We start from the raw sequence: 14,687 nt of genomic DNA, 5'->3' as shown, positions 1-14,687 counted from the left end.
ATCGTTTAACATGAGGTGAGACAGATTTCTGCATATAAGCTGACCCACAGTCAGTTTGGGGAGGGGCACGTTTACAAGTAACATTGTAATGGATGAAAGAAGAGTTAATTATCTTACGTAGACACGTCCCTAGGCCCTTGTTCAGACCAGGTATTAACATGTCGTCAGTGATCCGATCACAAGTGGTCAGCACTAAACACGTCTGTTCACTTCTGGTATCAAAATGTGTCTCCAGTGACCAATTGTGATCAGATCTCACTTCCCTGCTTCATATGCAAATAAACAGGTGTGCGGTGTTGTTTTTACCCAATCCACACAGGTCTGTTGTCAGTGTGCCTCTGTGTGTGGGAGTGAGAGCGATACAGAGCGTTTGAGTTCATCATCGCTCTGCTCACAGCTCTACAGTGAAATCAGGTTTTATCCATAAGAAATAGTAAAATATTTTTGGTTCATGATGAAACTGTGTTGGGACTAATGACTGTGGCAGAGGACGTCAGTAGAGGAGGTGGTCCTTCAGTGTGGTCAGGACACATTTGCATTCTCACTGCTAAAAGAATGTGGCCACCTGTGAATGTGGTCTGAGATCGGATCTCAAATGAGTCCTGGGTGTGTTCACACCTGAACTTGGATGGATGAATGAATGAATGAACCGCCTCCTGACGTCCTCTGACAATCTGTCACAGTTTCATAACAAACTGAAAATATTTTACCGTTTCTAATGGATAAAACCTTATTTCACTATAGAGCTGAGAGCAGAGCGATGAGCCGCTCAACCTCTCTGTGCCCTATTCTCTCTCTCTCTCAAACACACACATTAACAACAGACCTGTCTGTTGGATTGGCTAAACACAACACTTCCCTGTTTATCTGCATATGAAGAGGGGCAGTGAGATCTGATCACACGCAGTCACTGGAGACACATTTTAATACCAGCAGTGAACAGATGGACTTAGACCTGTATACTTGTGATCTGCAGTGTCTGTATATACCAGTGTATATACTGTGTGTCAGTGCAGCCTGTTGCAACTGTAACCACACCCACCAGTGATGTCATGGTGTACTCCTGCACCTTGAGGTACCCTTGTACATCAGTTCAGTGAGAGGTCAAACCACTGAATGAAATGTGTATATGTGTTCTACTGACTTTATCATCTAAACTATATTTCAACAGTTATCCTCATTTAACACACACTGATGTGTTGGTGAACTGTCACTTATGAGGATCTGAATGCTGACCTTTGACCTCACTGATGGTGCCGCAGCTGTTTCTTCTGTTGACCTCACTGCGAGGTCTCTAAATCAGCAACACTTAGGTTTATAGAGGCAGAATCAGCTCATCTGATTGCTCTGAGGAGCTTGGCTCAAAGCCTGAGATGTGAATGGAAATACAGTAATGTAATGTAATATAACACAAAATGACAGAAGGTGCGACCGACTCCTTTCACTGTTTCATCCTCTCCGGCGTGGCCCGATGAGCAGGCCTCGCTTTGGCTCGGTGTGTGAGCAATTATCTGATTATTCCTGCAGAGCGCTGCCAGAGGCTGCGTTGCATTTCCACAGTTTATTGAGATAAGTCGGGCTCAGCGTGCAAGCTTAGCAGATTGGGCTCCAGCTCTGCTGGACGATGACCAGGGAGAGAAGCAGCTCCAGCAGACGTCTCCAACCGCAGGACGAGAGCGTCCACACACAGCTGAGGAGAGGAAACGCCGCCGAGGTAGGACACGCGACACAGATCACAATGCATGAGGACACACACACAGTCACTGTGACATGATCTGATGTCTGAACTAGGAGCGGCGTCGGTGTCTGTGCCAGAGTTAGCAATGACCACAATAATGAAATGTATTTGTTATGGATCAGGATCAACATCTCAAGATGCACCATCATCCATTTGAGTGGGTTAGTTTTCCAAGCACATGTTTTATAGATTAATATATTTTTTTAAAAATTAATCATATTGAATGTAAAAGATATATTTCATGAGTCTGTACATTTTTCCAATCTTAATGCAGTGAATTTACTGTCTTTGTCCATCAGGCTTATTGTAAATTCAATGTAAAGACCTACAGAAATCCACTGGTGCCTTGTTTAACAGTGGAGTGATGTGTCCATCCCCCTTATTTTAGGAATAAATAAGTTCTGAAATCTACAAACTTAATACAACAGGTAGATTTCAAATTGTTGGATAATAGTAATCTGTACTCTGCAAGAAAGCTTATATGACTTACATCACACTGTGATAACGCTGAAGTGTTCAAGCTGAAGGTTTCATTGACCGAAGCGTGAATGGATCAAGTTCTACATGTGTCTGAAGGAAGTCCTGGATGCTCTGAACCGTCTCAGCGGCAACAGGACACTGAAAAATCTGATTTAATGTGTTGAAGTTGAGTGATGATAAATACAATGTTAAAACCAGGAAACCTGTGTAAAGATTTTTTTCATCGTTAACTTAAAGCTGTCAATTAAGTCTCAGCTTTAATTTGAGTAGGTTCACATCAATATTTAATCAAAGTTGAGATGTTCAAAGTCAAAAAAAAGAGATCATATTTAATATTTAGTGGAAAATCATTTGCAGCAGTGATGCCTGAACATCAGCAGATGTTTTGTATCTTCTCTGGTGATGCTCTCTCAGGGCTTCACTGCAGCTGGCCTTGTCTTCAGCAAGAGGAAAGAAGTGCAGTTGGACTGAGATCAGGTGATTGATTCTGCAATTCGAGGATATTTTCCACCTCTTCATCCTAAAAGCCTCTTTGGTTGCTTTGGACATATATTTATTCATTGTCATTATAATTGTCCTCCAAGGAGTTTTGATGCATCTGAGCACAGAACCTGTGCCTCCATCCTGCTGCTTCCAGCAGTGAAATTATCAATAAATGCCAGTGTGTCAGTTCCACTGGAGCCGTACTGTAACTGCCCGAGCCAGAACAGACCCAGCACCATGTCTGACAGATGAGCTGGTGGCTTTGAGTCAGGAGCTGTTCTTCTTGTTCTCCACACTCTCTCCATCATTAGATAGAGGGAGATTTTTCATCAGTCTGTCGAGCTTTTGTGAGCTGCAGCCTGGTCTTTCTGTCTCCGAGTCTCACCGGAGGGCTTTGCCTCTTCTGGTGAATCCTCTGAGGTTCTGGTCAACGAGTCTTGATCGTTGACCAGAAACATGCAGACCACGTCCTGGAGAGCATCCTTCCTCTTTCTTCATGCAAATGATTTTCTGACCATCCATAAGACTTGTGCTCCTTGATCTACCAGCTTGTTTGCCATTTTCTAGTTTCCCTGTGTTCACCTGCTTTTTATACCCAACTGTTGATTTTGACAAACCAATGACCTTTGATATCTCTCTGATCTGATTATTGTCTTCGTCACTTGCACGGTCGCCTCTTCACTGCACTCAGCTTCACCTCAGCCACGTGTGGACTCTTTTGTACATGACCTGACACTGAAACAACACACAGCTGCTCCAATTGCTTTTAAACCGCTGCATTTGCATTTAAAGGGCTGTATCTTACACACAGTTCTGTCTATATTGATTTAAACCAACTCAAATTAAAGCTGAGACTTGGCACTTAAATGTAGTATCCAGTATCTAACTGCCCAAACACTTACAGTCTGGAGTCCATGTACTATTTTTTAAAAGATTTTTAACATGTAGCTGTTGCAGGAAGAGAGGAGATGCTGACTCAGCTGGTTCTGGGATGGACTGCCTTGCTCTGTGGCCTCCAACCAGCTGCTCCCTCTGTCACAACTAGTAAGTACAGACAAGACTGAGGGGAGCAGATCTTCAGGTCAAACCAGGAAGACAGAGACTGAGGACTATTACCACTGTTTATTTTTGAAGTCCAGTGGGTGGTATGAGACCCTGTCTGAGAAATTTTAATTATCGCTATAACCATTTATTACCGTGGTTAATTACTGTGGTTAATTTGACTAATGTTAGGTTCTGTACAGCATCAACCAGCAACAGTCTCCCAGACGAATGCACAGCAAGCAAAGTGGGTTTGTTATGGGTCACTCAAAACATGGTAGAAGGAGATTTTTCAGCCTTCTAATACCTTTTTACATCATAGTGAGAGGGTCTAAGCAGGTTTTTTAAACCCAAGTAAACCCGCTAAAAAAGGCAAGACTCCTTTTGTACTGCCAGACAAGTTCGCAATCCTGTTGGGAGCGATGTCATCACATGCACTTACAGAGCACAGGAGAGAAAGAGTGAGCTGCTAGCTGCTGAGCCTCCTGTATGAGACGACTCAGTTGGTGATTGTGTGTTTTTAAAACTTATGTCAGGGCTGCAGCTCACTCTTTCATCCCCAAGCACAGTGTAGCCACAGTGTTTCTGGTTTATCAGCACCCTGCTGGGCAGGTGACAGGTGTGTTTACTGTGTCTATGCACTGAAAGACCTTACACAACAGAAAATAATGATAATAATAATAATAATAATAATAATACAGTTACTTCTCCCTTGTTCACAGAGTAGCCATGCAGCAGACAAACCCAGTAATGCTACTGGTCCCTGGTTCTCGTCTGTGGCAGATGTTCATATGTTATTATTTTAAAGTTTAAATGCAACATATAAACAAAACATTCATTTGATGAAATGATTTCAGGTTGTGTGTTATTACTTTTTGAACATTTTCAGCTCATTTTGACAATACCGTGATAATACTGATAACTGATAATTTTGGTCACTAAAATCAGGATCATACATTTTTATATCGGTTCATCTCTAAACACAAGTAGGGCTCCGGCCTCCCAGTATTATAGTGTTAATAATAATAATAATACATTTTATTTATCTGCGCCTTGCAACAGACAGTAAAAGAAATCAAATATACAGTAACAACAGACTGTAACAAGGCATAAAATTCAAAATAAGTTAGAATAAATATAAAGGCAAAGAATAAATGTGATTGCATTGAACATTAGCACTGGAGTTGAACAGAGTAGGCAGGTCTGAGGTGGGATTTGACGGTGGGTAGAGTCAGTATTATGGATGTCTTGTGGAAGTGAGTGCCAGAGGCGGGGGCCAACGTGGCTGAAGGCTCTGAACCCCATGGTCGTCAGATGGGCAGTACCTACCATGAGATGAACAGAAGATGAATATCCAAGAGTACAGACAGGTGCAGATGTGAAGTAGATCAGAGACATACGGAGCTGCTAAGTTGTGAAGTGACTTGAAAGTGAGAAGCCGAATCTTGAAATTATTACAGTGCCGAACAGGGAGCCTGTGCAGTTGCTGGAGGTCAGGAGGAGTATGTTCTGGTAATGATAGGGGCTGCTGCATTCTGAACCAGTTGTGTTGTTGACAGTAAGTAAAATATTTGACCTTTGCAAATGTTTTAAAGTTAGAAGAAAATTCATCAAGTATTCCTACATCTGTCTGTGCAGGATTTCCACTGAGCAGGTGGTCAGCTCAGAGATGTGAAGCCTTCTTCCCTCCTCCTCTTCCACCCCCTATGTTTCCTCCAATCAAACAGAAGGCAGAGCTGATGGTGATGAATTCACACACATACACACACATATGCAAACACCCACCCACAAAAATGTGCATTGCTGTATTAAGAGAGCCTTCACTTCCGTGATCCACAGTGTCTTTTATGATACAACCACAAGGAGCATCCTAATCCTGCACATAGGGACTCTAAATTTAAAACCAATTCTAATTATTCTATGGAAAAGTGTGTGCACAACTAAAAACTACTCTTCTGGTTTGTCTTTAACTCAACAGGTTGATATAACAGAACACATCACAGGACCTAAAGGGGAGAAGGTACAACAGACCTCTGTTATGAATTCTGCTTCTTTCTTTGGGACCATAAAACTAAAAAAATTGTAATTGAATGAATCTCATGTGTAATTTAAAGTGCTGAATTTCATTCCAGCCATTTTTCATATAATAAAATAATGTTACAGTGTGCTTTTAAGCACTATTCACTACAATTGAATCATATTTGTGTTTTAAAGGGCTGCAGAGGACCCAGAGGACCAAAGGTGCAGTGTAACACACTCATACTCTCACACACAAAAGCCTATAATATAATAATATAATAATATAAGCTCTTCTCTGCACAACTAACTTCCCGTATTTTTAGACAGATATTACTGTATAAGCAATGGTTAATAAAAGGAAAAGTTGATATATGATGAGATATTGTGACAAACTGCTGTGTATTTCAGGGCCAGCCAGGTGCCATCGGTCCAGTGGGGGGACCAGGACTACAAGGAGCCATGGGACAGCCAGGTCAAAAGGTCACAGTAACCCACAAATGATTATACACTTGACATACTACATCACTCTCGCATCTGTAAGACAAACTTGTGAAAATAATTTTAAAAAGCCAACCTTGTTTGGATGTAAGGCTCGACGGAACTTCTTCAGATTTGGCACAAACATTCATCAGGATAACAAGGATGAACTGATTACATTTTGGTGGTCAAAGGTCAAAGGTCACTGTGACCTCACAAAAAAATTTTTTTTACCATAAATTTAAAACAAATGTGTACTAGGATAAAATGATGATGTGATGACATTTTATATCCAAATGGTCAAAGGTCAACTTCACTGTGACATCATAATGTTCTGTAAAAACACCTCTGGACTTTATTCCACGCTGTAATTGGGGAACAGAGGACGGGGAGCTTATGACCATGTTTCCTGTAACTTCACCAGTTGGTGGAGGCAAACAACTGTGAGGTGCTAATTCTGGTTTTCTTTGCAAAAGTTCAAAACAGCACAGGCTGCCCCCAAACCTCAAAGAGCTAACTCTTTAAATTTTACAACCATGAAATCAGGATGAGGATACGAGATACTGAGCCAAAGTTACAGAGGCACAAACATGGAAGAAATATACATTTTTTTGCCTCGCCTATTTAATTGTCATAAAAATGTGGATCAGGAGACATAGAGATTTCCATCAATGCATAATTTGTAAAAGTTGTGTGAAGACTGAGACTGGTACAGACCAAAACACACCTGAAGTGGCACTACCAAAGCTGAAGTGACCAGCTGTGTATTTTACAAGGTTAATTTTTACGTAACTGTATAATTCTAGTTTTGTTATAATAACATAACAACACCTTGACCTGCTGTGATTTAAGCTAAATAAAATAATGTTTCCACAGGGAGAGAAGGGCTACAGAGGCTGGAGGGGTCTGTATGGAGACATAGGAACTCCTGGGATGATAAAGGTGCATCATGTTTCCACATCATATACTACCTGGTTTAGTATATAATGCATGAACCAGTCTAATGCAGACACATTATCACTGAGAAATGTACCACTTACCCATTGCATTGTTTGCTACTAGTCCATTAAGTGTTTAAATCTTTCAGAGGAATGTGAAAATTCACCAGCTACCCTGAATGCACCACTGCTTGTTATGAATGGCAACCATGACTGCTCACATTAAATCAAAAGACAGTTTTGGTGACCTCACCATCTGTTACTTGTCACTTGTATTGTGGTAAAATGGAAGCAGGGTTACTGACGTACAAGCTGATTTAAGATATTATCCTGTAGGAGAGTTATGTACTAAGATAAAGTGCCAGACAGACCAGTTGTACAGTGTGAGTCACCTCACACATCCTTCTTTAAACTGTTTCTCTACAATAGTGTCACTGTTGGCAGAGTGAATACTTACTGGAAAAGTATTAGAGATCATGAAAACACAAGTACAACCTGTAAATGATTTGAAACTGTACTTCGTGCAACCAAAATGTACAAGATTTATCTCTAAACAGTGGACAGTCCCAGGGTCTGTTGTTGTGTTGTTGTGTTGTTGTGTTTCCAGATAACACACTGAACCACATCACTTCATCTGAGCAGCTCCTCTGTGGTTGCAGTTTTTCTTTTACTGTTTTTGACACAAAAAGTGACCCAAAATTACATAAGGAAAATTTTGACTTTGGTTGTAAGATAAACTATTTTACTGCAGATCAGCAGGGTGTGAGGAGCAGTCGAAATACATGTGTGAGCGTGGGCAAAAATAATGATGGCAACAGAACTAATGACACTCTACACTTGTGTATTCGCAGGGCAGTAAGGGGCGTAAGGGTTTCATGGTGAGTGACCATTATACTGCATGTTTTATACACTTCAATCACCACTGGCATCTGTAAAGAGCAACACTTACATCTAATGTTTTTATTTATTTCTGTCTTGTATCTTTTAGGGTGATAAAGGTGTGAAAGGAAAGAGAGGAGCCAGTGGAGAGATGGTGAGGATAAACTCTCCTGTGCCTGTCATCATACAAATTATTAAAACTGTTTGTATGAATCAACCTGTGTCTCCCTGCAGGGTGAGCGTGGCGTCCCTGGAGAGCCAGGAGAAAAGGTAGAGGATGTGATAAACACTAAGTTCAAAATAAAATAGAGTAAAAGCTGTGACGGCACATGTGCTGTGCTGTTCCAGGGGAACCAAGGCCAGAGGGGTGATCCAGGCCAGAGAGGTGAGCAGGGACCCAGAGGAGATCCTGGAAGCAGAGGAAGCATGGTGGGTACATATAATAGATGCATACATCTCGCCAGCTGTTTGCTCAACCAATGATTCAATGACCGAATCTGTCTGCAGGGACTGAGGGGATCTCGTGGGACTCCAGGGAAGCTGGGTCATCCTGGTCCAACAGGACTGCCTGGTCTGACTGGAGACCCTGGACTACCTGGACAAGGTTTGTAACAGCAGGAAGTTTGCAGTTACACAAGGAGGAGACTCATCTTAACAAATACCAGATGCATGATGGACGGCACCAACAGTGGCTATCTGACTCTAACAGAGCCAAATGAGAAGCCAAATAAAAAGTGGTTAAATGTCATCTTCACATTTAACAGACTAATCTCTCTGATCCCCTGCTTTCATCCACCAGTGATGAGCATAATGAACTCGGGGTTCATCCCCACAGCTCAGGTGTCCTGGGCAGGTGGTGGAGAGGCAGGTTTGGTGGTTTTCAATCAGGGACGTCATGTGTCACATATAAACCCCATCAGCAGCTCAGAGGTCATAAACTCTGTGTTGTCCTGGTTGTCTTTTAGAAAAGTGAAAAATATGAAACAGTGAGCAGAAACAGAAACTCAGAACATGTGGTCACATTGATGGAGTTACACAGAGCAGCTCTGTTGCTTTACTGATTAATGATGCCTTCTGTTGTAGTGCACGTCCTACCAGGCCTGCAGGGAGACATGGGAAACAGAGGTCCTTCAGCCAAATGTCACTGTTCACAGGTTCAAACCCCAGAGAGCCTGTTGGACAGAGTCCAGACGGTCAGTGTCACACACACTGCTGAATCAAACATACTTCTTATTTGTCAGGTTGACTTTAAAGGTCCCATATTTTACTCTTCACCTGTGTTTTATTTGAAGTGTTGATCTCAATCAGAAGATACATTTGTGATTTTAAGAACCAAAAACCATCTCAGTGTAGTTTTACATCTCCTCTCTCAGACTTCTCTCTGGAGCTCTAGTAACAACAGGTCAGTGAGCCAATCAGAAGAGAGGGTCTGAGCCTGTTTTCTGATTGGCTGACTGTCAAATAAAAATATAGCAGATTTCAGGTAAACACTCAGAAACCAAATCCTGCAAGGTTGGATGGTGGGTCCAGGTGGGCGGGGCTTGGGGCATGGCTGAGAGCGATGACAGCTTTGTTGTGACATCACAAAGTTCCAGAAGTCCTGACGGCTGGTTTTAAGGCTCAGTGTCTGAATACAGGCTGTGTGCATTTCTCTGTGGACTGAGGCTTTGATACTTTCACAGTATTAATATGGAACCTAGACCTGCTTTATAATCAAAAACACATGGAAATCTCTCAGTTTATTTAATGTGGGACCTTTCAAAAAATTTTCTAGAGATTTGATCACTACATTATAATGAATACTATATTATAATCAACATTTAAACTCACTTGTCTTGTAATCTTCAACTGTTTAACAAGGTGAATGAATGATAAAATAACTGAATCATTTTGAGAAAAAGTGTTTTAAGGTGCTTGTACTTCAGTATTTAACTTTTCTGCTACTTTATGCTACATTTCAGAGGGTAATATTGTATTTTTGTCTGAGGTACTTCAAATGTTCCCTGTCCCCAAAAAACCAAGGCCCACAGGACTAAATGACTATAGACCCATTGCCCTGACCTCTGTGGTCATGAAATCATTTGAGCGCCTTGTCCTGTCCCACCTCAAATCCATCACTGACCCACTCCTGGACCCCCTGCAGTTCGCCTACAGAGCCAACAGGTCTGTAGATGACGCCGTCAACATGGCTCTCCACTTCATCCTCCAGCACCTGGACTCCTCAGGGACCTATGCCAGGATCCTGTTTGTGGACTTCAGCTCTGCCTTCAACACCATCATCCCGGCTCTGCTGCAGGACAAGCTCTCCCAGCTGAGCGTGCCTGACTCCACCTGCAGGTGGATCACCGACTTCCTGTCTGACAGGAGGCAGCACGTGAAGCTAGGAAAGCACGTGTCTGACTCCCAGACCATCAGCACTGGATCCCCGCAAGGCTGCGTTCTTTCTCCTCTGCTCTTCTCCCTGTGCACCAACACCTGCACCTCCAGCCATCAGTCTGTCAAGCTCCTGAAGTTTGCAGACGACGCCACTCTCATTGGACTCATCTCTGATGGCGATGAGTCTGCCTACAGGTGGGAGACTGAGCGTCTGGTGACCTGGTGCAGGCAGAACAACCTAGAGCTAAACGCTCTGAAGACAATGGAAATGATAGTGGACTTCAGGAAGAGCCCAGCCCCACCCACCCCCATCTCCCTGTGTGACTCCCCCGTGGCTACCGTGGAGCATTTCCGCTTCTTGGGAACCACCATCACACAGGATCTCAAATGGGAGCTGAACATCAGCTCCCTCATCAAAAAAGCTCAGCAGAGGATGTATTTCCTGAGGCAGTTGAAGAAGTTCAACCTGCCAAGGACTATGATGGTGAACTTCTACACCTCCATCATTGAGTCCATCCTCACCTCCTCCATCACCATCTGGTACGCTGCTGCCACGGAGAGGGACAATAACAGACTGCAGCGTATCATCCACTCTGCGGAGAAGGTGATTGGCTGCAATCTTCCATCCCTCCAGGACCTGTACGCCTCAAGGACTCTGAGGCGTGCAGGGAAGATTGTAGCTGACTCCTCCCACCCTGGACACAAACTCTTTGTGACACTCCCCTCTGGCAGGAGGCTGCGGTCCTTCAGGACCAAAACCTCTCGCCACAAAAATAGCTTCTTCCCATCTGCTATTAGCCTTATCAACAAGGCTAGAGAGCCCCACTGTTGCTGATCAATTGCACCAATCACCAGAAAAAATTCCTTGTATGTGAAAACATACTTGGCAATAAAACTGATTCTGATTCTGATTCTGATTCTGATTCTGATGAGAGCATGCTGGGTCAACAGGTGTCAATGGACAACGACTGAACAGTGCCCCTTTGTGGAGAATCTGCAGTATGAGCCAGTTGTAGGAGATGATTTGTGTCTAACAACGATGGCTCACCCCTTAAGAATTAAAAAATAATGCAGCGTGTGGTGTTCAGTGCATTAAACAGGCTTCTCTCGGTGTCTCTCAGGTCTTTATTGCAGATGGAGAGAAGCAGATGAGGAGGCTGCGGGGGGAGAACGTGATGGTGCTGCGGACCGACAGACAGGCTCTGTACATCTACTCTGACTCCCAGTGGATCAACGTACTGGTAACGACTGCTGGAGACACATTAAAGCACCACAATGGAAACATCATGAAAATATAGAGCTGTCAGTTTATTAGGAACACCCAAAGTAACTAAAAACTAACATGTTAGTGCTGCAATAAATAAAATGATAATATTCAGTTTGGGTGGGAAGAGTTTTAGAGAGGTGTTGATTGAACTGTGTGATCATTTTGGAGGATGTAGTTAGTGGTGGTGTTAAACTGCATGGTATTATGCTCACAGGTGTTTCTGTTATTTTGTCCACCCTACGTATATTAATGAGGGTAGACCAAATAACAGAAACACCTCTCCGTATAATGCAACACAGACTACATTCTCCTAGATCATCATGAAGGAGGATTCATTGCAGGTCTGCTGTAGTAGACTGGATTAGTTTTAGCTACTCTCGGTGTACCGAACTCACTGCATCTGAGTGTGTAACATTGGCTGAGGTGTAAAAGTTGGCGCATCAGTAAAAGCTGGGAGAAAAGACCTTTTTGCTTTAATGATGGCAGTATTTCCCCTTTAATCGTCTTTTCCAAACACTTTGTTACTAAAACTGAATGAGAGAGGGGTGCCAAAATACTGCTAGCTTTTAAATTTAATTTTATTTTTAATTGCCTCTAACTAAAACTGTTGTCGGGAAAATTTAGCAAAGGTTATACTGTTGTGTTACCCAAGTACTATTTAATGTGTCAGATGTTTTCTTCATTCTTCAGCACAAGCACTTAGCGTTTAACAGTAGCTGAGTTTAGTAAGTAAGTGGATGTTACCTTATTACCCTTTATGTGGTTCACTGTCCACACCAAAATTCAGCTGGAATATTTTCTCTTTGTCCTCTTTACCTGTTCCTCCTTTGTTTTCATGTTTTCTGTGTGGACCAGGAGGACCACAGACACTGACCACCCTCCTTTCAACGTACACTAGCATCACTACCACTGAAGTGCCCTTGAGCAAGACACTTCCTCTGACCTGATCCAGTTGCTCAGTGGCCAGCAGCTCAGACTGTGGGCAGCCTCCAGGTGTGAATGTGTGTATCTGTGTCAGTGTTCCTGAAAACATGCTTTATTATTATTATTTTAGTGTAATTTCAGCATTTCTGCCAACATGATGTATACATGCACGTGCACTGTTCCAGCATTTTATTACACTTAAACTATCCTTATTCACAGTAACACACTTTGGTAACACACTTACATTAAACTGTATTTTTTCCTCATGTGAATAGTTTTATATCATGAATGTTCAACACATTATTTATTTAAAGGATGTGCTGTTGCTGCTGTATTGATCCAGATCCTACAAAGAGATCAATAAAAATCTGATTGCTGTCTTTTGCCTTGATATCAGACTGGCATTTTAATCATTTATTCTTTATCTTTAGTTCTCATTATTTTACTGAATAAATAAAACACTTTTAAAGATTAGTAAATATGCATGTAACTTTCTTGCAAGGAGTTAGGTTAGAAGATTCATAAGATGCAGTGTGTATTACTTCATGCTTCGACAATGTGAACAGTGTGAGACCAGCAGTTATTCAGAGAGAGAAACGGTTAAACATCTTAAATATTGTATTTATTAACTCCACGATAAATATTTGACAGCTTAAATCAGTGTTACTTTACAAATTGTACACAGCATACACCAGACTTAAGAGAAAAAAAATTTAATTCATAGTAAATGATCCGGATCTGCCCCAAAATTTAATGCGTTCAACCAACTACAGCTGCATACAGGAATGTATGAGTATGTAAATAAACACAATATAAAACCAATACAAAGAGAGAGCTTATACCAAACCTTCCATTTTTCTTTTTATTATATTGTCACTAAATCATCTTTGTCAATTCATTTTATGAATATGAATATGAATCATTTCTGAAGTTAGAGATGCCAGTAGGTGGCGACAAAACTCAGCACACTATGTAAATATCTCAAAGGAGTTTTAAATCGAAAGCAACTGGACTTGGTTATTTGTCCAGGAAGACTTTTCACCTCTCATCCAAGAGGCTTCATCAGTTCTTTTTCGCACCTGACCAGGCTGGGGTTGGACCAGTCCCAGTCCCTTTGAGATACTATGACCTGGACAAATGAGAATATTCACAGGCTTACTATGTAAATAGAATACAAGAAAAAAAAGCTTGTAATTTTCTCCACCTGCTGCACCTACAGGCGAAGAGACACGAGAAATCAGTGTAAAGACTGGGAGGTGGATGTATTTGATCCTGTCAGATGACCCATACAACACTGTCTGTCACTCTCAGTAGTGACAAATATGTTCTGATTAAAAGGACATCCTTATTATTATTATTTTTTGTTTGTTTGTTTTAACACATGAAAAACATACATAACAATAAAATGCATGTGTGTGTCTGTGTATGCAAGCTTGCAGGTGCTCCCAAATCTGTATGTATTGTTTACAGTATTTGTATATATGCTCTTCTAGGTTACACATTCCTCATGTTTTTATAATCCTGAAAACAGGCCATGTGACTCTGAGGAAGCAGTCTGCTGGACAGGTGAATCTATTCATCCACACACGCCCAGAGAAGAGAAGCATACGGACAATGTGTGAGACCTCCAGTAACAGATCATATGACTCAGTCCATTTACAGATGGTCAGTCATTTTGACCATGTTAGAGTGCTGAACTCATGTTGTCATGTTAATGAAACCAGCTTGAGGTGACTTTTGCTTTTTGACATAGTGCTTAATCAAGCTGGAGGTAGCCATTAGAAGATGGTAAATTATGACCATAAAAGGATGCACATGGTGAGAAAAATACTCAGTTAGGCTGTGGCATTAAAATAATAACAATAATTAATTGGTATTAAGAGTCTCAGAGTGTGCCATGTGTTTTTTTTTTTTTTTTTAATTTCAGTCATCAAGTCAGTTAATGACTGACTAATTAACGTTATTCCTGAATTATTATTATTGTTGGTATTATCATCACCATTATTATTGTTATTATTATTATTATTATTACCTGCGGGCTTTTTAATTAAAAATAAGATATATG

At 41.6% G+C, this 14,687-nt stretch overlaps 1 protein-coding gene across 1 annotated transcript; it reads left to right on the top strand.

The window, feature by feature from the left end:
* The first annotated feature begins 72 nt into the window (after positions 1-72).
* LOC139624220 (acetylcholinesterase collagenic tail peptide-like) lies at positions 73-13,106 on the top strand. The gene is made up of 14 exons (XM_071483162.1): positions 73-3,745; positions 5,381-5,484; positions 5,721-5,762; positions 5,957-5,983; positions 6,170-6,241; positions 7,115-7,180; positions 8,028-8,054; positions 8,165-8,209; positions 8,290-8,325; positions 8,404-8,484; positions 8,563-8,659; positions 9,139-9,248; positions 11,553-11,672; positions 12,554-13,106. The coding sequence occupies exons 1-14, from the start codon at positions 3,670-3,672 to the stop codon at positions 12,569-12,571; spliced, it is 921 nt and encodes a 306-aa protein (XP_071339263.1). The 5' UTR covers positions 73-3,669; the 3' UTR covers positions 12,572-13,106.
* The last annotated feature ends 1,581 nt before the right edge of the window (positions 13,107-14,687 follow it).

Source organism: Trachinotus anak, unplaced genomic scaffold (genome assembly GCF_046630095.1).
Source record: "Trachinotus anak isolate AG129_WGS33_773 ecotype Australia unplaced genomic scaffold, CSIRO_AGI_Tana_v1 ptg000001l, whole genome shotgun sequence".
Classification (NCBI taxonomy): Eukaryota; Metazoa; Chordata; class Actinopteri; order Carangiformes; family Carangidae; genus Trachinotus; species Trachinotus anak.
Note: the sequence above shows the minus strand (reverse complement) of the source record. Positions and strands in the feature narration are given on the sequence as shown.